This window comes from Pisolithus orientalis, assembly GCF_024613125.1.
Source record: "Pisolithus orientalis strain OTSU chromosome Unknown F5J12scaffold_48, whole genome shotgun sequence".
Classification (NCBI taxonomy): Eukaryota; Fungi; Basidiomycota; class Agaricomycetes; order Boletales; family Pisolithaceae; genus Pisolithus; species Pisolithus orientalis.
Genome location: NW_026260829.1, coordinates 47,620 through 71,235, shown reverse-complemented (window position 1 = coordinate 71,235; position 23,616 = coordinate 47,620). Strand labels below are relative to the sequence as shown.

The window sequence follows — 23,616 nt, the reverse complement described above, 5'->3', positions numbered from 1 at the left end:
CGGTGGCTCCAACTTGGGAGGGCCGCAACAGTGCTAAATAACAGAATGCGTACCAAATAATATTTTTACCACAGGACGTCACTCATATAGCGCGGGTCAATAACAACTAAGGAAATGCAACAAGTAAGATTGCATGATAATTCTATAAAGGAAACTTGCCAAGACGAGGCATAACTTATGTAGCAGGTACGATACGGAAGGCGGGTGGACATACATAGTTGGTACTGGATACGGGATGCATCATTGGGTCGTAAGTCAGAGCGCGAAGAACGGGGGACTGCTGTCCACGAGTACGTGTCAGTCAAAAACTTTAGATGAGGTAAAAGATTACAGACATCTGGTCAGACATGTTCAGACGGCTGAGCGTTCATAATCATCGATTCGCACGTCGCAACAGCACAGCAGGGCAGGGGCGCGAATATGCACGCGGGAAACATAAGGGTTGCGTGGAGAGGCTCCCCAGAGACGTCTAGTCCTCATGGACTCTCCAAAATCCTTCAGGATTATCCGTACCCGACCCTGAGGAGATGAAGCGAAAACCAGGTTAGTGACCCTTAAGGTGCATGTGAATGGCCCGCCCGTACTCACGCTAATACCGATGTGAGATGTCTGTGGTGGATACTTTCGATTGGGATAATGTCCAGAAAACCCGAGATTTGAGTCCGCATTTGAACCACCCGCGGTGTCGTCTCTCGACGTGGGAATCCCGGATGGCAGAGAATCCGATGACAAGCTCTGGCCACTCTTATGTGAGACCCAACCAAGGGAAAAGGGGTATAGCTCACAGGGACAAAGCTGCGAAGTTGGGACGAAGGCGGTCTATAATAGTAGTAATAGTGATTATGGCGGGCGGTAGTGCCGTTAATCTGTGTGCTTCGGTACTGGTTTATGGTGCGCTCGTCGTAATATGGCTATAGCCCATGCGTTCCCGGAGGATATCAGTCAGCTGTGATTCGGCTTCGGGTACGAAACTTGCTCACCACATTGGCATAGAGGTAACTCGAAGGCGGGGAAGCATACGGGTGTCTTATAGACATCCTTGACAGAACATGCCAAGGGAGTCAAAGTGTCACACGTGGATGCCGATGGCTAGACTAGTATTCTCCGAGTGGGAAGGTGAAGACTCCCTCGGTTGATTCCAACTTCGAAGTCAAAGTAGCCCGGCCACTGCGGTTGAGGCCACGAACAAGACGCAGAGTAGTCAGAAGGAAAGGATGCAGGGAGCGCGAGTAATGCGTGGGCGACGAGTATGTACCACATCATGATTGGAACAACGCAACACAGCCGAATATCATTGCGGCTGGTCTCCCATCGCCGATTGACTCCGGCGTGCCGGATGACCGCTTATCATTCGGTTGACAGGTCTGTGCTGTCCTGGGTGCATGCGAGTAGGCTTAGCAGTGTAGTTCGAACAGCATAACTTGATCGGACCTAACGTTGGATCGAATTCCCTAACCCTTCACTTCGTACAAAGTCTAACTGACCTCTTGCACAGTGTCGACAACGCGTCACGGTATGTAGATGCTATGCAAGTTGGTGACATCCATGGCCAACGATCTATCGTGCAGCATGCGCGACGAGTGGCGCGACTGATCCATAGGGGAAAAAAAGTGGGAGCCCGATGCTAGTCGGTGTTGTATATGCATCCGGTTATCACGCGTACGCTGCCTCTGATGGCGTTTCTGACTAGCATGCTGAAAGCGTAGTTTTCATCACCCATGACAAACGCGCGGGTACATGGAATGGTCGCAACAGATCTTCGAACCAACCCAAGCGCAATTTACGAGGTCAATGGCAGAGGGAATGCTCCCACCCAAGTGACAGGACCCGAGTATATGGAGGTTGGAGGTATGTGGGCTTGGCGAATAGCTTGCAAGCACCTTATGATACCGTACGGTCGCCTCTGCGAATTTCCGGCCATCACGAAGTCCATTTGATCACGCTGGGACCTCGCTTGTATCGTCCCACAACCTCACTGCATCATCGTAGGGCATCAGAGGGCATTGTGAGCCAGAAAGGCTAGCAATGAGCAACATGCACAGAAACTTAGATATCAAGGAATCGCCACACACTGAGCGGTCCTCCAATCTCCCCCTAACTGGTCCGGTCTGTTCTGGCCAGCGTGGGCGGCCCTTGGCGTTCGTTCATGTTGCACGCTTACGCAAGTTATGCAGGTAGCAGCCTGCAATTGGACATGTTTCTGTGATGACCGTATTGGATAACGAATGCACCACTAGGAATGCGTTCAGGGTTCGTTTCAGCCTCGTTCAGGACATGTCAGAGTTAGCATCGTTGGAAACCTTCTTTGAGGGCGCAAATGCGACTTCATAGTATGCAGATACCACATCCCATTCGTTGCACCTCATGACCGACGTTATGAGCTGCGGTGAACCCCGTTCACTATGGATGATGAACAGTCTCACTGCTAGGCTAGCTTCGCAAGATACTTGATATTAAGCAGTAGCTCTATGACGATGCCCGGTAAGTGCGCCTCAGGCCAAGGGAGACGAACTCAAAATGACAAATCACTGGTCACTGACAAAACAAACGGTCATTATGATGACACTTCCAGAGGCTATAGACAATGGGGTCTAGTACGTCTCCCCGCCCCGACGCCTTAATTCCCAGGTTGTACTTCAAACACGGCTACACAGTGAATAAGTATCATTTCACAAGAACTCGAAATAGGATCACCCTTACCATGCAACGCATCTGATTTATTGTATTCCGGACAGGGCAGCCAGATGCCTGGAATCTCATGTTCTCCTTGACTCCAGGACGCCGAGTTGGGAGAAGACATAGGACAGCTGAAGTTCATCTGCACCTTGTGCTCGGTACTTCCGATTCGGTACTTCACCATACCCTCTGCTCCAGGACCAACTGGAATAACAAACGTGAGCAGCTCAGCATGGAGATGCCAGTTGGAGAACGAACGGAATAAGTCTTTGAGCCAAAACTTGATATTGCTCTTCTGGCTCACGGTTTCCGCAGGGCGGGTCTTCCATTCACCGTGTTTCTCTTGAGCGTAGACGAGCACAAGCTCGTGGTCGGTCCCATTGTGGAGCGTGATGTAGCAAGAGCAGTCTTGCGTGACTCCGAGTCCCTCCGTGGTTTCGTTTGATGAGGGAAGCTGGCCAGTAAGACCATGGTCGGCTACGTTGGTTGCGAGTTCCTTCTGTTCATCTGCCATGTTCGGATGTAGGGGAAGTTGGCAAGTTACACCTGTTGTCCAGAGGCCTTTTAAACTTCTACCAGAAGAACCTCCTCAGACGGTCATGCACAGGACCCGGCATGATTTTGTAGCACTGACAGCAGTATTGTACCTCGTCTGCGTCGTTGATAGGAAGATTGTACCTCGGGCCTGGGCAGCGTTCCAGACATTCAGTAGAAATGACATCCTAAATGATAGCATGTGGAAATATGTAATGGAAGCAATCATCAGTTGCACTCGCCTGTCTGTCGATGTTTATCTGCTTGGACGAAAAAAATAAGGGTCCAGATGCACGAGCAATCAAGAATGAAATCGTTAATATCTCACTCAAAAATCACCCAGCATATCCATATCCCGCACGACGGTTACCTCCGGTGTGTATGAAATGATCCAAGACTTCACTCTTACTCTTCTGTACAATTCACCCGACGTTGGAGACTCTCTCATATGTCCGAATAGCACCTTTGGAAGGGCAACAAGCGCAAGAATACTATGTCGCGTGGTATGGAGACCGGTCTGCAGTTGTGTTGGAATGATAGTCAGCCCAGAGAGTCGCGGTCATCCAGAGTGCCGGTGCAAGCTGAGCGATGACCGAGCCAGGAGTGTAGAGGAGTGCAGTAACCTATTACAAAATGCTCCCCGTTGGCCATGTCTCGATAGCAAGCTGGAGAAGGCTAATCTCCGAGTGCAAGTCTTCTGTACCTAGGTGCATGAGAAAAGCATGTCAGCACGAATTTACAAGAGACATGGTGAACGCACAATTCATTTACCTCAACAACCAATCTTGACATGGGAAAACCAGACGGAGTCCCAACAGCAAAAATGATTTGAATACCACAAATTTCGGGGCTAGTTGCAAAGGGTTCAGCGCTTCAACGGTAGGTAGTGCCAGGTGCAGTACCTTTAAGGTTGCCTTATGAAACGGGGTTATCAGATCCGCACACCGGTGGCCTACATAGTGGTAGAGCGTAATCCGCTTAGGCACAATATTTACCACTGTCAAAGCAACAATCTAGAACAAACATTTCAGAGCGACGTAACGAACTAGAATAAGGCCGTTTTGCACGGCAGGCACCTCGTTTACCGCACTTGCGCCCGTACGCAAAGCAACAGACAGGAACGTGCTGGACTGTCTGACGAAATCAAGCTCGTTCACCCTGTAAATCCGAGGGCGTCAGGCTTGTGACATTGCACATGGCGGTACTTCGGAGTTGCGGAGCAGCGAAGTACAGTGCTGAGACCCAAAATATGATAATCGCGGCTGACCAAAAAAACGTTACGAATTTCGGGGTGGAGTGACCTTGTGACCTTGTGATTGTAAGCAAGGTGATTTGGCTTTCACAACATGTATCACCATCTAATCCACAGGGAACATGAGGACAACGCAGAAAAGCTTGTTCTGGTTCTCTTCAGGCTCTCTCGTCCGAGCAGATAAACATCGACAGACAGGCGAGTGCAACTGATGATTGCTTCCATTACATATTTCCACATGCTATCATTTAGGATGTCATTTCTACTGAATGTCTGGAACGCTGCCCAGGCCCGAGGTACAATCTTCCTATCAACGACGCAGACGAGGTACAATACTGCTGTCAGTGCTACAAAATCATGCCGGGTCCTGTGCATGACCGTCTGAGGAGGTTCTTCTGGTAGAAGTTTAAAAGGCCTCTGGACAACAGGTGTAACTTGCCAACTTCCCCTACATCCGAACATGGCAGATGAACAGAAGGAACTCGCAACCAACGTAGCCGACCATGGTCTTACTGGCCAGCTTCCCTCATCAAACGAAACCACGGAGGGACTCGGAGTCACGCAAGACTGCTCTTGCTACATCACGCTCCACAATGGGACCGACCACGAGCTTGTGCTCGTCTACGCTCAAGAGAAACACGGTGAATGGAAGACCCGCCCTGCGGAAACCGTGAGCCAGAAGAGCAATATCAAGTTTTGGCTCAAAGACTTATTCCGTTCGTTCTCCAACTGGCATCTCCATGCTGAGCTGCTCACGTTTGTTATTCCAGTTGGTCCTGGAGCAGAGGGTATGGTGAAGTACCGAATCGGAAGTACCGAGCACAAGGTGCAGATGAACTTCAGCTGTCCTATGTCTTCTCCCAACTCGGCGTCCTGGAGTCAAGGAGAACATGAGATTCCAGGCATCTGGCTGCCCTGTCCGGAATACAATAAATCAGATGCGTTGCATGGTAAGGGTGATCCTATTTCGAGTTCTTGTGAAATGATACTTATTCACTGTGTAGCCGTGTTTGAAGTACAACCTGGGAATTAAGGCGTCGGGGCGGGGAGACGTACTAGACCCCATTGTCTATAGCCTCTGGAAGTGTCATCATAATGACCGTTTGTTTTGTCAGTGACCAGTGATTTGTCATTTTGAGTTCGTCTCCCTTGGCCTGAGGCGCACTTACCGGGCATCGTCATAGAGCTACTGCTTACCACAAAGCATCCTGCGAAGCTCGTCGAGAGGAGTGAGTTCATAAAGTTAGTCTTGAGTAAGATACAGCTGGCCATGGCGTCACAATCATACCCTTAAGAAGGCTGTCGACTACGCCCTGGGCTAGTTCACGAGCCCGTGAAAAAGTGAGCAATAGAGTGATGCTCTTCCGGAGGGCAGTCCACCCGTTCTCATACTCGAGGCCTTGGAATCTTACCACGGGTGAGCTACGTGTCTAACCTGATACGTATAGGAGGCAGAAGAGAGGGATACTTCCGGGACTTAACACTCCATTCGAAGGCTTTCCTCAAAGTGTGAAGACACCCGCTAGAAGGTTGGGAACCACCTTCCTCTCCCAAATTCACCTCGGGTTTTTTTGCACCTCTGTCGCTGAAGCACGCCATTGTTCCGAAGTGACCGAACACGTGCCGACGATGGCCCTATGTAGAGTGGACCTATGCATACGCCGATATGCCGTCAACGGTGTATGCCATGGAGGCCTGACCACGGATATACAGGTGTTCATCGAGCAGCGCAGGGCTTACATTATGAATGGAAATGAAAGTGACCTTCCTTGTCCGCTTGTCGACTCTTTATCCACCGCTCGAATTTCGAAACACTCGCGTAGCCCCTTCCGGGCTCTATGCCCGTTGCCTCCGCTCGGCGGGCCAACCTTCGGCTTGCCAGAATATCAGACCTATCTGCCAACTTCCCCCTCTTTCTTCTTCTTTGCTCCTTTCCTGCCTCTTCTTCATCGATGCCCCCGTCCTGAGCTCCTTCTCTACCCAGCAGACATTCACGTTCGAAATCTGAAAGCGTTTTCTGGCATTAATAAAGGTGAGAGGGATGTCCATATGACGGGATCATGGGTGTGCATTACATACCAAGGATGCGGTGAAATAGTAGGATGACAATAGGGGGCATGGATCCGCATGAAGGTGTCAATGCGGAGGAGGCGGAGAGCTCATGCCTGGATGTGCGAGTTTCTCGTTTCGTTGAATCTTTCAGTCGGGCACGAGCGGATGCGCATACACCAAAGAGCCGTTCTAGCTCAGATGAGGTTAGCACGTCCCCCCATCAACACCACATAGGTTTCTCATTGTCGGGCACGACAGGCAGGTGAACACGCTCTCAGGTTGCTGCGATGCCCGTGGTCTACATAAAAAACTTCATTGAGGCTGCGAATGCGACTATCATGCCGCCAGAACCTGCAGTTAGCCAAATCCCACTCATTTCACTGGCCAAGTACCCAGTGCCATGGCAGGCAGTATTTGCTCGTTCACTGATGGACGAGACAGCACGTAGCCAGCCACGCGTGCAGTGGGAACTGCAATCCAGCCGGGCGAACGATAATCATAATTAGGCACCTGGCGCGGTAAGCAAAGTTGTGCCGTCGTCTTCTTGCGTCATCCTTGCTTGCCAGACCAGCAGCAGCAGTGTACATCACACAGATCTGTCAGGAGGCCCTAACGTCGACAGCGGCATCGCGTATCATATCCCTCCTCGAATCAACCCATGCGAAGAAGGGGGACTAGTGACGAGACTACCATATGGAGGGGTCAGACATGCCATGGAAACGTGTCCAGGTAGAGGTCCCTCCTGTCCGCTCTCACTTGGCACCCCCAACTGTGTTGACCGGGCATCTTCCCAGTTCTTTGATCTGCGTAACTGGTGCAGCGTAGCGATACGGCCCAATTTCCTCTCCGCTCCCCAACCGACTTGCACTTTCTGCATCTAACAGTGAAGACCCCATGCGTCCATCCTTGTGTTACATGCATTGAATTCCGCGTGGTCATGCCTACGTTTGTTCCTACCAATACCGAAAGATGTCTGCCATATGCTCCGTTGTCTTTACCTGTGCCTTCTTTCACGCCGGTTAATTAGCTTAATTCGCTGATTCAGGTAGCGTTCTGACATTCAAGATTATCCAACCCCATTTCTATCTCGCGTCCAAGGATAACATACGGTTCCGTTGTTCCTGTGTCATTGGTGCTGGTTATTGAACCTGCCCTGAAGATGCAGCTATTTCTACCTTGTATATCTTCCAGGATCCAATGGATTCCACAGTCGACCTTTCCCACACGCGAGTAAAGCCGAAGCGTTGTCTACCGTGGCATAACGACCTGCATCATGCCCTCTTCAACTTGGCGAGGGCCCTCTGTGACAGATTCCAGAAAGATAGGGAAATAAATAACGTGGGCGAGGCAATCGCTTTACTCCGTGCTACTCTGAATTATACTTTGACCATTCGGAAATTGCAATCGGCCCTTCTCACTTGGCTTACTTGCTCTCTGTTTGTCGAGCAAACATGATAATCAGGGGGTGGGCGCCGACTTTGAAGAAGCTGTCATGCTCGGACGTGCAGCACTAGAGCTCTGTCCACCAGGGCACGTTGATCGTGGCGCATGTCTCCACATCCTCGCTTGTAGCCTCAAAGAAGTTCCAGAAACAAACCATGATACAGAACTTGGAGGAGAATATTGAACTGCATCGCGCAGCGCTAGAACTACTCCCCTCTGAACATTCTGATTGGTCTTCACCGCTTCGCTCGCTCGTTGTCTGTCTTTCAAATAGATACGACAAACAGAAGGTAGATGCCGACCTGGACGAATTCATCAAGCTTGAATGTGCAGAACTTGAGCTCTGTTCATCAGGGCATCCCGAATGTGGTGTACCTCTACAATCTTGCTTGTGCTCTCACGAAGCCGGGCCCCTGCTACTTACAAACCACTGAGTTAGTCTTTTGAGTCCTTTTTCGGTCCTGCAATCTGCCCGATAGCCTTGCCCTAGTATGTATGATTATGCATTGTATGACCGGCGTAATTCGGACATCCAATCAGTAGTATCGATTGGCTGCGTGCACGATCAATCAGCACATGACCTTCCCTTGTAATTCAATTTCAGCGCTTGTTACATAGTTTCGGGATTCATGCACTGGTCTTGCCCATACCATGTGCTATCTTGCTTCAAGCGTCTGTTGTACGTAAGGCTAATGTAATGCAATCCGCCGTCAACCATAGTCCGTCCTATCCAAGACGTACCGGGCTGCTCCTTTCCACAAGCCAGAACAAAGGAGGTTTCCCCTAAGTCCGACCGGTCGTCGCCTTCACTCGACCTCGCCCACTTCCTATCGTACCTTTCCATGAATGACAAATGTGATCGACTGATCCTGCGAGCTCACATGTCTACTGAGAATCCTCCCGTACGACCATCGATACAAACTTACAAAGCCTTCTCCGATGTCGACAAACGTAGGTTAGAGATCCTGCGGTGAGGTCTGTTGATATGCTGGAGAGTCGAGGTCCTTACAGCGCTAAAGATGGATGAATGGTATGAACATATGAAGGTGGGTTCCTGAGGCAGTAAGATTGCATTTTTGGGCCTTACACTGATCACGCTATCCGCGGTCTTTGCTCTTCGGACTCATTGACATTTGGGCGTCTATCGTAGAGGAAAAAAATTTCATCAAGAAGGAAATGCCTCCGACGAGGGCAGTGCTAATAGAGTCCATACAATAATTTGGATCAGTGACAATAGAAGCCACTCCTTGGTAGGGTTCGAGAAAAAAATGGGCGGTCATCAGCTGCGAACATTCGGTCTCCATGGGGTGAGAAACCACGAGGTCATGCAGGCAACATGAGATATGATGCCGTAGCTCGCTGCTATCCAAGTTACAGGCGTGGCTACAATACAAAAGTGTGGAGACAAGGTGAGCTGTACTAAGACTGGGTAGACAGGGGATACTAAATATCCGGAATGCCTTCCCGGCTTGTTGATCCAAGTCCATCTCGCCGATTTTCCCTCAGTGCCTTGCCGGTTGAATCACCGCCACCTCCGTGTATATGAAGATAAATCTTGGGCGACACGTCCCACCGCAGTCGCTGCACCCCTACCAAGTTCTTCCACCATGTCTGCCAGTCCTTCGACGGTGCTCGACCCCATCGAAGCGGATGTTATCCATCCCTCGCTCGTATCACTTATGATAGGACATTCTTTCACCACACTGCTTGTTCCACTTGTTATTGCGTTGTTCTATTTCTCCAATAAATATTCCAGACGCACGCCTATCTTCATCCTCAACGTCGCCGTCATCGCCCTCGCTTTCTTTGCAGGAATCATGATTGATGCACTAGCTGTATGTGTTTACACCACCCTAGTACGGGTTCTCACTTAATACCTCCAACACAAGATTCATGCGATCCTTTCCCCGACGGACCCATGGCCACTAGCGGTACGTTATTACGCCGGATGACGATGACGAGTGCACAATATCCAAACTTACATATCATCTTTCTCAGTTGAATATCTCGATAGGCATCCTCGGCATATTTCAATGCATCTTCGTCGACCTCATCCTCCTTCTCCGTCTTATCTCCCTCCACCCACCGCGACATCTCGGTCTGCCCCGCTTTTCCCTCCTAATCGCACTCCCTGTCATCCTCAAGATTGCTCGCATAACCAATTTAATTGTACTGACGAAACAAATGGCAGATGCATCGAGAGGACCGCAAGGCGCGGAAAAGATGGCAGCCTTGTGGATGTCCACTCCATGCTTGAAGATCGATTGGACAGCCCAGGTTGTAGATAATACGTGTGTTGCAAATTCCCATTCATTTGGTTCGATGAACACTGACGTTATGCCAGATATGCGTCCGTAGCGTTCCTATGGTCCGTCCGCACTCGCCTCTCCAACAGACAGGGCGTCACGAGTGACATTCGTCCCGCGCGAAGTGAGCCCCTTCACCGGGCGTCGTGTATCTTTTCCCTTCTTACTGACACGTCTCTTTTACATTCTCCACAGCATCATTCGCAATGCGTCTACGCATGATTTCCCGTATTGCTGCCACCAACTTCATCATCCCGACGCTCTTCTCAATCGCCCAAATCATCATCGTCTACCTGGGTGTCAACACTGCCTCAATAAATAGTGTTGTGCTCGTCAACACCATGATCACCGTTTTCGGCGCTGTGTTTGCAACAGTATGGGTGGGGAAAGAGAGAAGGCAAGATGAGGCAGATCAGAGTGCAAGAGAGATGAAATTGAAGGTTGGCGAGGGAAAGATGAACTCGGGCTCTGCATTGGATTGGAAGGTGGCCACTGTACAGTCCAGTTCCGTACGGATGGAAATGAAGAGTGGTGCTCCTGGGATATCAGATAACTGTTGACTGTATTACTGGCTGATCAACGTGGTTTATACTCAGTACCGTTGATTGGTGCTTTGCCCTCTTCCAAGGCATGTACCTCCTCGCTCAGTCGGAAGTCATTCGTCACGGTGTCCGCACTCTCGCTCCATTCCATGATTACCCCATTTGACACGCGGACACTTTGGCGTAATATTAGTTAACTGCGGAAAATGGGCCGATCAGAATTATACAGCAACACTTTGGCCCGACAGCGTCCGCAGTGACTACCTAAATGATAAATGATACTAGTGACCCTTCACCTCACATAATGGTGCAGTTGTGGATAACCAAGCACGACAGTCCGGCTTTCTTTCCATATAAACATTCACTTCCCCAAAGTCTGGAAATGCACCTTGAACGCAGTAATGTCTATTGAGCATCCGGGCGAAGGTTTTACTTGAGTGACGATTTCACTATCCGTCATACACAGGATTGGAGAAGCGGAGAAGCCTCGCTGCATTGCGCAGCCTCCATCGCGTCAAACCGAACGTGCTGTAGTCTAACACTCTTGAGGCTAACAAGTACTGATCGAAATTCCATGCACAGGCCGCACGCAGAGCATATTTAAGCCTGGGTAAATACGAAGAGTCGTTCGGACGCAATCGAACGCTACGGTAATGTTGGACGTCTTCATCGCCTTGTCCCTCCTCGTCGTAGGGAGCTTCGCCAGGACATCTTCCAACAACACAGGATGCCTATGTACATTCGGGCAACCCTGTTGGCCAACTGAAGATCAATTCGCCGAACTCGAATCACAGGTCTCCCAACCGCTTATTTATCCCGTCCCTAGTGCCTCCCCATGTTACCCAGCAACTGACCCGTCTGGAAACTGCACGCAAGTTGCTCAAGAGTGGGTAGACGGAAGCTGGCGTTCTTCGATGCCTGGTTCAATGGAAGCTCCGAACTTTGAGTCCTTCATATTCAGGAACGGCACCATTAGTGCATGTTATCTCAACACATCTCTTGGTGCTTCTTGCGAGCAAGGAAACGTACCCGTTATCGGCGTCGATGCTCGTACGCCACAAGACATCCAGGCTGCCATCAATTTTGCACTACAATACGATCTCAAGTTGGTCGTTAAGAACACGGGGTGGGTGATGCTCTACGTTTGTACCTGTGTATGTCTTGATCTGGGGTATTGGTATGTTGCATAGACACGATTTTCTGGGGCGTAGTGCGGGTCGTGGTGCATTTGTGGTATGGACGCACAACATGAAGAACATTACATATGACACCCAGTTTACGCCCCAAGGAGCACCTCCCAACGAAACGTACCAAGGCAGGTCTGTCGCGTACTTGCATCCGACCTGAAGTTTGAACGTCGACTGATCCATCATGGCATACGTAGCCCTGACCGTCGGCGCTGGGGTACAATGGTATGAGGCTTATGATACCGCTAACCAGAACGGGCGTATGATGGTCGGCGGTCTTTCCCTTGGTGGGTCCGTAGGAGCTGGGGGTGGTTGGCTTCAAGGTGGAGGACACAGTGCACTCTCACCCACGTACGGTCTAGGTGCGTACAAAAAGAAACGCAGGCCAATCCATATCCTGACACCCACCCCGTGGTGGTACTTGAGGTGTTGACAACGCCATTGAAATGTCAGTCGTCACATCTACCGGTGCTTACCTTACCGTCAACAACGATCAATATCCTGATCTTTTCTGGGCACTCCGTGGGGGTGGTGGTGGTACCTACGGCATCGTCACGTCTGTCACCTACCGGACATACCAACAACTTCCGGTTGTGATGTACTACGTGCAGGCCAATGTCACCAACGCAACTGTAATGAAGGAGCTCATAGGGGGTGTGCTACGCCTTCAACCTAATCTCACCGACGAGGGCTGGGGAGGGTACGGCTCGTTCGGGAACAACAGCATGTATTTCTTCGGTATCAATCCCAACTTATCCACCGCAGCAGCGAACATGAGTACGCAGCCCCTGACGGATTACCTGCTTGGTCTTGGGGTCAAGGGTGTCTCTTCAGTGGCGGGGACTTACTCATTCGACTCGTGGTACGAGTGGTATACATACGCCTTTGGCAACGCAGGTCAGAACGGTGTCAATATAATGTTCACATCGCGTTTTCTATCTCGGGATACGCTCGCGAACCGATACTCTGATGTCGCAGAAATCCTTTACGATTGCCAAGCCTCGTTCGAGTGCGTTCAAGTTTCCCCATGCTTTGCCTTTGCGACGTTGCATTGACGCTGCATGCCTTCGCCTTTATCATAGCATGGTTGCTGGAGGAAAGGTCTCTCAGATTGATCCCGACTCGGCAGGTGTCAATCCAGCATGGCGTAGTGCCATCGTCAAAACCAATTGCGGAGTATCTTGGCAAGAGGGTGCCACCGCGGAAGAAATTGCAGGGCTAACTGATCAGCTGAAGGCATGGATCAAGGGCATGTATGACCTCACACCTCAGGGTGGTACCTATTTCAACGAGGTAAGCGAGCCTCGGCATTCACAGGAAATGCTTGACAACTAATGCGTGAAACAAGGCATCGTTGTACGAGATCGACTGGCAATACACATTTTTTGGTTCACACTATACCAAGCTGAAAGAGATCAAGGATAAGTATGATCCGTACCGACTCTTCGTCGTCGCAGAGGGTGTCGGATCGGAAGACTGGAACGAAGAGTTGACCTGTCGGTGCTAGCATTGCGCGACCCATGAGCAGTTACATGATCCCAAGCTAGTTCTCGCTTATTACCGTGAAACCGCTAATAATATTGGATAACTTTGCCATGGATGAGACTAACCCAAAAGACATCATTGCTGCGCGAGAGAGATCACCAGTGGCAGTTGCACCCCATTCTCCACTTCTCCCTCCACGGTTGGGGCAACAACCCCACACGCCTCCCTTCTTACCCTCGTGGCCTTCTCCGACAAGGAGACCTCGAACCTGCTGATTATCTCGATAAGAAACACTTGTGTCTCTATCACGCTACGATGTGGGGGACATATATGGAGCGAGTGAGTCGTTAGCGAAACGACGCAAGTCAACATTGGAAGAACGTACGCGAGGCGCCAGCCAATACAAGCTCTCGGTCCACCCCAAAACGTCAACCTATTACGAACAACCAGCAATCGTCGCTCACATAGGCAGACCGTCGAAGACGGATAGACTCACAAATTAGCATATACACCAACCGTGGTAACTTCCTTCTCGTCATCTTTCATCCACCTATCTGGATTGAACGCGTCCGCATCATCGCCCCACACATCTGGATTCCTATCGCGTGGGTACAACGCGTTAGCAGTGGTGCTCAATAGTACATCGCGGGAACCAATTGAAAGAAACAGTGACAAACCTATTATACCCCGCGATCGACCCAACAATTCTCGTCCCCCGTGGAACACGTATCTCTTCCATGGGAAGTCCGGCCTCCGTCCTAATCGGCTTCGCTAATGGCACGACGTCCTCTTTTGCAGCAACGCGGTAGGCGTGGGGTAGGGTACAGTGGTAGCGAAAAACTTCCTACATACGTTTAAAGAGATTTCGTAGAGACAAGAAAAATGAGAGGCGTCGAGAAAAGGTCAGATTCAACATCACTCACCTTCACAATAGCCACCGTATATGCCATCCCCTCCAAATCCGCCACACGCCACACGCCGTCACGTCCTCGTACCGTAGCGTCTGCCCGCCTCGCTTCCTCGCGCACTTTCGCCTGCGTACTCGGTCTCTTCGCCAATTCCAATAGAGCCCACTCGAGCGTATGCGTCGTCGTTTCGTGCCCACCGATCAAAAGAGTCCTACACAGAGTTGTAATCGTGTGGGTTTATTAAGACCGGATACCGAATCCTAGGTGCGGATAGATAGCCCCACATACCTTATCTGCGCTAATATCTCTTCCTCATTCTCATCTTTCATGTACTCTTTCACTACGCCCATTCAACAGGTCGATGAGAAGTTTGCCAAACAAATCGTCAAGTAAACTCACCCAACAGCCCCAAAGCATCCTTGTCCTCTCCGTCAACGTCTTTGCACTCATTTATTCCCCCCACTGCGTACACATCACGCCGCTTCCTCACGAGCTCTCTCCCAATGCCCATCACAGTCTTCCGCATGCGCTTCACAAGCATGCACCTTTTATCCTTACTACGCTCCAATACGTACTCTGTCATCCACGTCGGGAGATACTTCAAAATTTCCAGCATGAAGATCTGCTGCGGAGGGGGAGAGCCGAGAATAGAGGCGCTGTAATTCAGACCGACGAAAGGGGAAGATGAGATTGGTAAATATGAGTACAGGTGCCAAAGAAAGCAAGGAAACTCAAACGAACATCGAATTCTGATAAGATCGTACAAGGATATGATTCGGATCGTCGAGGCACCCAAAGCAATCACCGAAAGCAGCTGCACAGATATATTTCAGAATTAAGACCAGACACGGAAAATTGATGAGTGTTAAATAAACAGAAGCCGTTATGTTTTGGTTCACAAGTAATATTCCATTCATACCTTGCCCGATCACGTCCAGCGTTGCCCTAGACAACCATTTGTACATGTCAATGATGGCACGTCCATCGTTCGTCCCGTTGACGACGTCCATCCACTTGGCACACACCTATCATCGATGCGGTGGGCAAAGCCAAAACCAAAACAATCCCATGGCATTACATAACGATGGAGGCAAAAAGTAAAAATGAGTTACATCCGGGGAAGAAGACGCATACGCACCCCTTCAGCAGCTACTTTTGACGCCTTCAGGAATGTTTCCGAATGGGGAGCACCAAACGCCGGGAGTATTATTCTCTTTTGCCTCTTATGCGCGTCGCCTATAGGTTGCGGCAAGGAAGGGGGGCAGTGACACGATGAACAACACGTGGGATCATGGGGAGGAATTGGATCGGGGACTACGCACCGCAAGCCCACGCGATACCCTTACCGTTGATAAAGCCAGACATCATGCGTCGCTCTGGTTGATGCGGATATAAGTCAGATGCACTGAGAATATGCCGGAGAGCTTTTGGATCTGTGATCAAAAGCTGATCCTCCTAGGAAGTGACCAAAAAGGAGAAAGGATTCAACAGCTAACGCGGCAAGATTGGAGTGACACGCTCACGCCCAGAATACTCTTAAACCGTACGATACCACCGTATCGCCTCTGCCACGTGAAATCGGTTTCGCCAGCTTGTTCTTGGTACAACTCGAGCGTGCTCCCTTGTTGGCAAGATTTAACTTACGTATGCGTGGGGTCCAGACGACCGACGGACAGAGTGCATGGGCAGTTTTACATACCTAGGAGGAACGAAGCTGGAGTTGGACCTCTGATATGAGCCAGGGAGGGTCGGCGGATGTAGAGGCACACCATGAAGACGGTTACGAGCACGAGCAAAGAGGCGATGACCGATACGGAGTCCATCATCCTACGCGGAGGGATGGGGCAGAAGGCAAGGGAAGAAGGAAAAAAAACTGGGTGGTTTCCGGACGGGCTAGTACGCATGAATTCGATTAATATGCTGCGGGTCGAATGCGCCCCGGGCTGAACTGCTCCGAAAGGGCTGTAAGTAAGTGTATGGAATTGCGACGTCGCATAGGGAGCGACCACAATGTCGATTACGTCTCTCCGCATCAAGGGAGCAGAACGTCGTGTAAGGTCGTGATTACAGACCAAAGCCGTGATCGCAAGGCCTCGACACGCGAACGGCTGCCAAGCCATCAAGCTCACGGTGGAACACGAACCTTAAATGCTCATTGACCCGATTACCTTGGCGGCCTCGCTCCCTGCATGTTTCGCTTTGCTACTTCCGAGATCAGCACGTACAGGATAAGCTCTCATCGCACCCCGTCTGCATCATTTGCAGTACGGTTAGCCAGTGTCACCCGCCTCACCCAGAATTCATGCCGACGTCCATACGAAAGGGGGGGGGGCAAACTAAAGCAAACCCAGCCCACGTGGCATGACAATGGCCTGTTTGTCCACATTTGGCCCTGTTGCTTATATAATAGACAATGGGTATGTCACCAGTGGCTTACTTAATCAAGAAAGTTGCCCTTTGTTCCTGACGTCAGCTTACGTAACAAACTCTCTCTTATTGTCCTCGAGCGACAAAGGAAACACAAAGACAATAGCGTGAAGACAGAACAAAAAAAATGGGCCGTACACTCAGAAATCCATCCTATCCCATTTCTGACTTTCGCTTTCATCATCATCATACCCGTCGACGAGGACGAGGACGATAATGACGACGATGAGCGAGTCGTCGTCTACTTGCAAACACGATAGCGTTTACTCGCACTCGGACAACATTCCCCCTCATCCACCATCATCACCAGAGGAACCACCAAGACCATCTCTGAAGATCCTGTTCTCATTCCTAACTCCGAGACGTAAACTTGTTCTCCTCACACCCGCCGTCGCGTCTTCTATCACAGCAGGGGGAATAGCCCCTTTTATGACCTACGTCGTCGGTCGTTCATTCAATGCATTCGCAGCGTTCCCCCTTACACCGAACCCTCCCCAATCCGCAAAAGACGAGCTACTCCATGGTGTCGGACTCGCCGCTCTCCAGCTGGTCGCCTTGGGAGCAGGTGCACTCGTCATGAGCAGCATCACAAGCAGTCTGTGGATATGGACCGGTGAACACAACGTCGTCCAATTACGACGACAAGTCTACTCTGCAATCGTACGTAAAGAAATGGAGTGGTTCGATCGACGTACAGGCGACTCTTCTGGCGTGCAGGACACGTCTAACGACGCTCCCGTAGGAGCGGGCGGTCTCATGGCCAAATTTGCGCGGTACGTACATACTTTTTTATCCTCGCGCCCTTCACTCACCCACACGGTATACATACATGCAGAGAGACTGACGATGTCCGCACAGCATCGTCTCTCGCATGTGGTCAGCTCATCCAATATATCACGACAACACTCACTTCCCTCGTTCTCGCATTCTATTGGTCACCCCTTCTCACGCTTGTCATCCTTTCTGCGCTTCCTTTCCTTATCCTCATCCAAGGGTTTTCCCAAGCTTTCGTGTCACCGCGTATCGCGCACGAACGAACACTATTGGCCCGCGCAGCATCCCTCGTTACCCGCGCGTGCACTCACATTGCAGCCGTGAAGTCTTCGAATGCTCAATCTCACGAATCATCCCTCCTAGCACATATCCCTCCTGCTTTACCTTCTCTACCAACAATATGGGGCATCACGGCCGGAACATCCCAATTTGTTACTATGGCCATGTTTGTTCAGGGATTCTGGTTTGGTGCGTACCTCGTCAGACAGGGCAAGAACGCACCAGGGGATGTGATGAGCGTATTCTGGGCCTGCTTAATTGCCACTTCTAATCTTCAAATGACCGTCCCTCTCTTGGTTGTACTTGCCAAAGGGAAAGCTTCAGCTGCCGACCTTGCTTCCATCATCTCTTTCTCTCCCCCTACACCACCCTCCGCCTGCACACCAACGTCTCCCACTGCAACCGTGACTTCCATGGCACACCCCAAACAACGTAAATCTCACCATCAAATTCTCCGTCGCATCACTCCAAACCGGTTTATTGGTGACATCTCCCTCACGCACCTCACATTCGCATATCCCACACGCTCCACGATCCCCGTATTACACGACATTGACATGTACATCCCAGCACATGAAACGACATACATTGTTGGACCTTCCGGATGTGGAAAATCCACTATCGGAGCCTTGCTTCTAGGTCAATATGCCCTTCCGCTGGTAGGGCATCCATCGTCTCAGGGCGACATTTTGATCGACGATCAGGATATGCGGTACTTAAATCCGACGTGGCTTCGTCACCATATTGCGGGTGTGGTCCAAAACTCAGCGTCGGCTGGTGCACCCGTCTTTTGCGGAACGATCCACTTCAATGTTGCATTGGGCGCTGTGGGAAGCGGGAGACGCGTCGAAGACGTGACCCGGGAGGAGGTCGTCGAGGCATGTAGGATGGCAATGTTGGAGGGGTGGGTTGCGGGTTTGGACCAGGGTTATGATACGCTTTTAGCAGGGACTGGAAATGAAGAGGGAGAAGAAGCTCATGGTGTCACATTGAGTGGAGGGATGAGACAGCGCCTTGCACTTGCTCGTGCAAGGATTCGCGATTCTGAAGTTCTGATCCTAGGCACGTACCCCCTCCTTCTTTCAATCGTTTGCTCACGCTGACGTTGGCAACATGCAGACGAATCCACATCCGCTCTGGATCCACCCACACGTCTTCTTACTACCGCCGCCCTCCGAGCGTGGCGCACTCGCTCCCAAAAAACGACCGTCATCATCACGCACGATTTGTCGAGTATTGGCGCCGAAGATTTCGTGTATGTCATGCGTGCTGGGCGTATCGTCGAGCAGGGGTTCAGAGGTGATCTGGAGGGTTCAGGCGGAGAGTGGGAGAGAATGGTGAAGGAAATTGGTGCCCAACTCGAGGATGAAGAAGATGCTGCGCGTCCACCTGTATATGAAGAGGTTGCAGGCATCCTTGCCGAAGCAGAGCAAGCTCGAGAACGGGAAAATCCGATGGCCGATAGACATATGAGTATCGCGCCTACGTTGGCTGGTGTACGTCCCGTGACGATGGCGCTTGGCGGGTGGATGCTGGATGTTGTGGCAGAGTTGACTAAAACAGCCGATGCGACTTTTACCCCCACGACCAACTCGTCTACACGCTCGGAAACACAGGGTCGCTTGCGCAGACCTTCGAGTATGTCCATCCTCATTCCTTCCCCTACGTTCCCCCCACGCGCATACGACGCACGAAGTAGGTTGAGTCTCCAGTTCACGCCCACGTCACCTGCATTTCCTTCCTCAACATCCACGCAATTCATGGTCGAAGATGATGACGAATTTGAGAAGGACAAGGTGGCTTTGCAGTGTGCTGCACAGCGAGCCGCTGGACGACGCGCCGAAAGGCAAGAGCGGAAAGCGTATGAAATTATCCAATTTTCACCCCCACCGTCCAAGAAATCCTCTCGCAGGCCTGAACCCGATGCCAAGGGAAAACCCAAGGTTACGCCTGTCGATTCTAGTGCTGAGTCCTACAGTTCTCCACCTGGCCTCTTTCAAACTATCCGTCTCATATGGCCTAGTATTCCGAGCAAGCCTCTGCTCTTTGCCGGCCTCCTCGCATGTCTCTTGAGTGGGGCAATGATGCCTATTTTCTCGTTTCTCCTCTCCCGCCTCATGTTTGAAGTCTCTGCCGATCCATCCAATGCAAATATTATTAACACTTACGGGGCACTTGTACTGGGCATCGCAGCGTTGGACGGGCTGCTCCTCGGTTCCAAATACGTTCTCATGGAAAGATCGGCGATTCGATGGATCAGTGCTCTCCGCAACAAAGCCTACGCACGCGTTCTTTCGCAAGATAAATGCTGGTTCGATGAACCCTCCCACTCGCCTTCTGCGCTCTCCCAAACTCTCATCAAAGATGCCGACGACGCACGCGCTCTCGTCTCTGTCGTACTGGGGCAGTGTCTCGTCGTACTGGCGATGATGGGACTTGGATTGATATGGGCAATGGTATGGGGATGGCAGTTGACACTTGTTGGTGTTGCCATTGGACCAGTTTTCGTTTGCGTCATGGGCATTCAGACGGGGTTGGTGGCTAGATGCGAATTACGGAATAAGAGGGCGAGAGAGCAGATTGCGAAGGTTTATTATGAGGTATGATGCTTTCCGCCCGATTCTATATTTTGCGTACTGACATTATCGCATCGCACAGTCGATCATCAACGTCCGCAGCATTCGCGCCATGTCTCTCGAACCTGTTCTACAAGCCCAATTCGACAAAGCCGTGTCGACGTGTCTCACTACCGGTATCCGTGGGGCCTTTGTCGAAGGCTGCACGTACGGCGTAGCATCCGCGTTGATCTACCTCGCTGAAGCGCTCCTCTTCTACGTCGGCGCTGTCCTCATCGCTCGTGGAACGTACACATACTTGCAGATGGTCCAAGTTCTCAACTTGGTTGTCTTTACGGTCACCATCGGATCCCAGCTTATGGCGTTCACGCAGAGAATTGCCAAGTCTGTACTGGCCACGACGGATCTGCATGCACTTGCCCAGCTGCGATCGGACAAGACGAGCGAGGCACGCGGAATCCTAAGGCTCCAGGACCTCGGTGGCGATCTCGTCCTCAAAGACGTCGAATTCACATACCCTGATCAAGTGGACGAACCCGTACTGAAAGGATTGTCGATGACAGTCAGACGGGGTGAATGTGTTGCTTTGGTCGGTACGTCGGGATGTGGCAAGTCGACGGTCGCAGCACTTCTTCAAAGATTATACGAACCGACATCGGGATCGATTTCGCTTGGCAATGTCCAACTGTGCAATACGGACGTACACCATCTGCGCGAACACGTGGCCGTAGTCAGTCAACAGCCCCACCTGTTCGACGCGAGCGTCAAGGAGAATATTGCGTATGGGCGTGCAACGTCGATGACTGATGCAGAAGTCGAGCGCGCTGCTCGTGCTGCGAGCATCCACGAATTCGTGATGAGCTTGCCTCAAGGGTACGACACTTCCGTGGGCGAAGACGGATCGCATCTTTCAGGTGGGCAAGGCCAGCGGATCCAGATCGCGCGTGCGTTGGCGCGGCCGTCCAAAGTCCTCGTTCTAGACGAATGTACGTCCGCGCTGGATGGGACGAATCAAGCTGCTGTACTCGAGACCCTCAAGAGCGCGAAACAGGGCAGGACGACGGTCATGATTACCCATCAGGTGCCAGTTATGAAGATGTGCGATCGGATTGTGGTGTTGCAGGATGGTGTGGTCGTCGAGGAGGGCACCTGGGACGAACTCGTTAATCGCAGGGGACCGTTCGCGAAGTTGGCCAGTGGTGGGGAGTGGGCTGGGGAGTGAAGGCTTCCTTTCCTTCCCCCTCCATTTTAAAACATTTCTTTCATTTTCTTTTCTTTTTTTTTTTTTTTTCCCTTTTGGATGAAACTGCGGTTTATACCAATATTTTCGACCTTTCTGATTTACACCCTTTCTTTTGCACCTACACATTGACTAACCACATCGACATGACTACGCATTCTGTAGTACTAAGCACGCTCATTTGTATATCTAACTAACATGGATTACTCAGTAGGAGTTTTGGCAAATAGAAATGAATTGCACAATAACCTCGTGGCGTGTGGCAACCGTTCATTCTTCATCTTTCAAGAGCTCTAGCAACGGGCGCGACACGAAAGCGACATGCGCTTGAGAGATCTGCGAGGATATTATGATCTAACCGTGTCAAGGTTCAGTACATATGAGGTACTATACAATGGTTGCTGACGAAGAGTCTGAACAACGTATCCAAAACACTCGAGTAAGGGTTTCCGCTCCCAAACATAGAACACTTTCCGGTCAATGCTCAGATACTCGCCTCATCTTTGCGGACCTGATCCCAGTTTGGTCCCACATCGAACATCCATGGCAGGTAGAGAAATGCATCCTTCCTGTACCTATGGTACCGCGACTTTAAGTCTTCGACGCAGGCTTTGCAGAACCTACGATTCCAATCAGGATCCCATGCAACCAAGGGATCGGTGGAAGGGGACGTTGCGGAACACCGTGAGCGGCATAGCAGACAGGTGGTATTCTCCAAGAAGCAGTAGTCGTCCGATCTCGGAAAGATCCTGTGGCTTGAGCTTGTGAATACACGTTTGGCGAGCTCTGGGCGCCTATCTCTGGCAATCATACACGCTCTTTGATTGACAGGAGAGAGCGAAGTAGTGGACTCCGTTCCACTCATACCCGTCCAGAAGCTTCTCAATTTCTGTCGAGAAGGCACAAGCGTAGAGTGCCATGGGAAGGACTGTGAGCAATCCAACTTCGCGAATTATATTGAGTAGCTGGAAGTCCAGGGGGTCACGTTCGGTGATTAGGGTTCCTTCGAAGCGTACTGGGCCGGAATTCGGAAGCAATTCCGAAGGGTAGCATTCCTTCACTCTGCTAGACACACAGTCGAAGAGAAGTTTGATTTCGTACTTCTTGCCCAGACGGAGCAGAGCAGTCGCAACGCTCATAGGCATTGACTGAGAGGAAGCAATGTACCTGGATCGACCTTAGATTATAGATTGACAGCAGAGAGGTGCAATCACGCACTCGCCATGAAATAGCGCTCTGAGGACATGTCGAACGTCACTGGCGGAATCCTGAAGGCGAACGACAGCGCATCCTTCAATCGTTTCCTCTTGATCGGCAGGTTGTGGACATTCAAACATGTCTTTGAAGATCGGTGAATGCACCGACAACGTTCCCCGGTAAACCTTGAAGGATTTCCCTCCTGCTATAAGGACGATGTTTCCATCGTCAAACCAGGGATCGAGATGCTCTTTTGAATCCGTTGTTTCGTGAGCCATTCTGGAGAACTAGATGATAGCGTGGGGTCCAAGGCTGCTTGCTCGTCACCACAGCGTCACGAGTACTATACGTATGACGGAATTAGGGTTTTGGGTCAAGCCTGATGTTCATTTCCCAAATGCGTCGCTGCATCAGTGATTTGGCGCTTGGCGGTAGGGAGTTGAAGTTAGCCATGGAACGAACGTACCAACTGTCGCCAGCGAGTTCAGTGCAGGCGGTTGCTTACATAACCCCGACGTCTGCAACTAAGGCTTGGCGGCAGAACGCACTACAACCCCCCACCGCGTGACATTGATGGACATAGTGTAGTGTATACACGTAGCATGAAGTAAAAAGGTTGAAAAGAAATGGGCCTTGCTGGGAATCGAACCCAGGCCACTTGCAATTAAGAACACCCAAAGCAAGTATCGTACCTCTAGACTACAAGGCCATGTTACGAGGGTATGTACGAGGGTCCTA

The 23,616-nt window shown here is 50.9% G+C and overlaps 7 protein-coding genes and 1 non-coding gene across 8 annotated transcripts; 4 read left to right on the top strand and 4 right to left on the bottom strand.

Moving 5' to 3' along the window:
- Positions 1–2,586: 2,586 nt before the first annotated feature.
- F5J12DRAFT_859162 (uncharacterized protein) lies at positions 2,587–3,718 on the bottom strand. The gene is made up of 2 exons (XM_051746798.1): positions 3,311–3,718; positions 2,587–3,248 (listed from the first exon to the last, which is right to left on the bottom strand). Exons 1-2 carry the CDS (start codon positions 3,379–3,381, stop codon positions 2,618–2,620), a joined length of 702 nt encoding a protein of 233 aa, XP_051595775.1. The 5' UTR covers positions 3,382–3,718; the 3' UTR covers positions 2,587–2,617.
- A 912-nt stretch (positions 3,719–4,630) lies between these two features.
- Positions 4,631–5,526, top strand: F5J12DRAFT_859156 (uncharacterized protein). Its single transcript, XM_051746797.1, has 2 exons — positions 4,631–4,802; positions 4,865–5,526. The coding sequence occupies exons 1-2, from the start codon at positions 4,732–4,734 to the stop codon at positions 5,493–5,495; spliced, it is 702 nt and encodes a 233-aa protein (XP_051595774.1). The 5' UTR covers positions 4,631–4,731; the 3' UTR covers positions 5,496–5,526.
- A 4,083-nt stretch (positions 5,527–9,609) lies between these two features.
- Positions 9,610–10,673, top strand: F5J12DRAFT_697588 (uncharacterized protein; the record flags this gene model as incomplete). Its single annotated transcript, XM_051740455.1, has 5 exons — positions 9,610–9,792; positions 9,847–9,888; positions 9,956–10,248; positions 10,302–10,387; positions 10,459–10,673. Coding segments are annotated over 5 exons (819 nt in total), but the record flags the coding sequence as incomplete, so codon positions are not given.
- Positions 10,674–11,458: 785 nt separating this feature from the next.
- Positions 11,459–13,499, top strand: F5J12DRAFT_907354 (uncharacterized protein; the record flags this gene model as incomplete). The annotated part of the gene is made up of 6 exons (XM_051748921.1): positions 11,459–11,931; positions 11,996–12,120; positions 12,190–12,354; positions 12,419–13,001; positions 13,075–13,285; positions 13,341–13,499. The coding sequence occupies 6 exons, from the start codon at positions 11,459–11,461 to the stop codon at positions 13,497–13,499; spliced, it is 1,716 nt and encodes a 571-aa protein (XP_051595772.1).
- Positions 13,500–13,612: 113 nt separating this feature from the next.
- Positions 13,613–16,208, bottom strand: F5J12DRAFT_907353 (cytochrome P450; the record flags this gene model as incomplete). The annotated part of the gene is made up of 13 exons (XM_051748920.1): positions 13,613–13,787; positions 13,863–13,910; positions 13,974–14,075; positions 14,155–14,321; positions 14,401–14,596; positions 14,674–14,725; positions 14,785–15,041; positions 15,127–15,199; positions 15,305–15,410; positions 15,524–15,621; positions 15,708–15,840; positions 15,909–16,006; positions 16,085–16,208. The coding sequence occupies 13 exons, from the start codon at positions 16,206–16,208 to the stop codon at positions 13,613–13,615; spliced, it is 1,629 nt and encodes a 542-aa protein (XP_051595771.1).
- A 659-nt stretch (positions 16,209–16,867) lies between these two features.
- On the top strand, positions 16,868–21,798 carry F5J12DRAFT_859109 (P-loop containing nucleoside triphosphate hydrolase protein). The gene is made up of 4 exons (XM_051746796.1): positions 16,868–17,585; positions 17,648–18,927; positions 18,985–20,465; positions 20,524–21,798. Exons 1-4 carry the CDS (start codon positions 17,029–17,031, stop codon positions 21,661–21,663), a joined length of 4,458 nt encoding a protein of 1,485 aa, XP_051595770.1. The 5' UTR covers positions 16,868–17,028; the 3' UTR covers positions 21,664–21,798.
- A 318-nt stretch (positions 21,799–22,116) lies between these two features.
- F5J12DRAFT_859105 (uncharacterized protein) lies at positions 22,117–23,501 on the bottom strand. Its single transcript, XM_051746795.1, has 3 exons — positions 22,900–23,501; positions 22,549–22,848; positions 22,117–22,499 (listed from the first exon to the last, which is right to left on the bottom strand). The coding sequence occupies exons 1-3, from the start codon at positions 23,154–23,156 to the stop codon at positions 22,166–22,168; spliced, it is 891 nt and encodes a 296-aa protein (XP_051595769.1). The 5' UTR covers positions 23,157–23,501; the 3' UTR covers positions 22,117–22,165.
- Positions 23,502–23,506: 5 nt separating this feature from the next.
- Positions 23,507–23,587, bottom strand: F5J12DRAFT_t190. The gene has a single exon. It is a non-coding gene; the product is annotated as a tRNA-Pro (tRNA).
- Between the last annotated feature and the right edge of the window lie 29 nt (positions 23,588–23,616).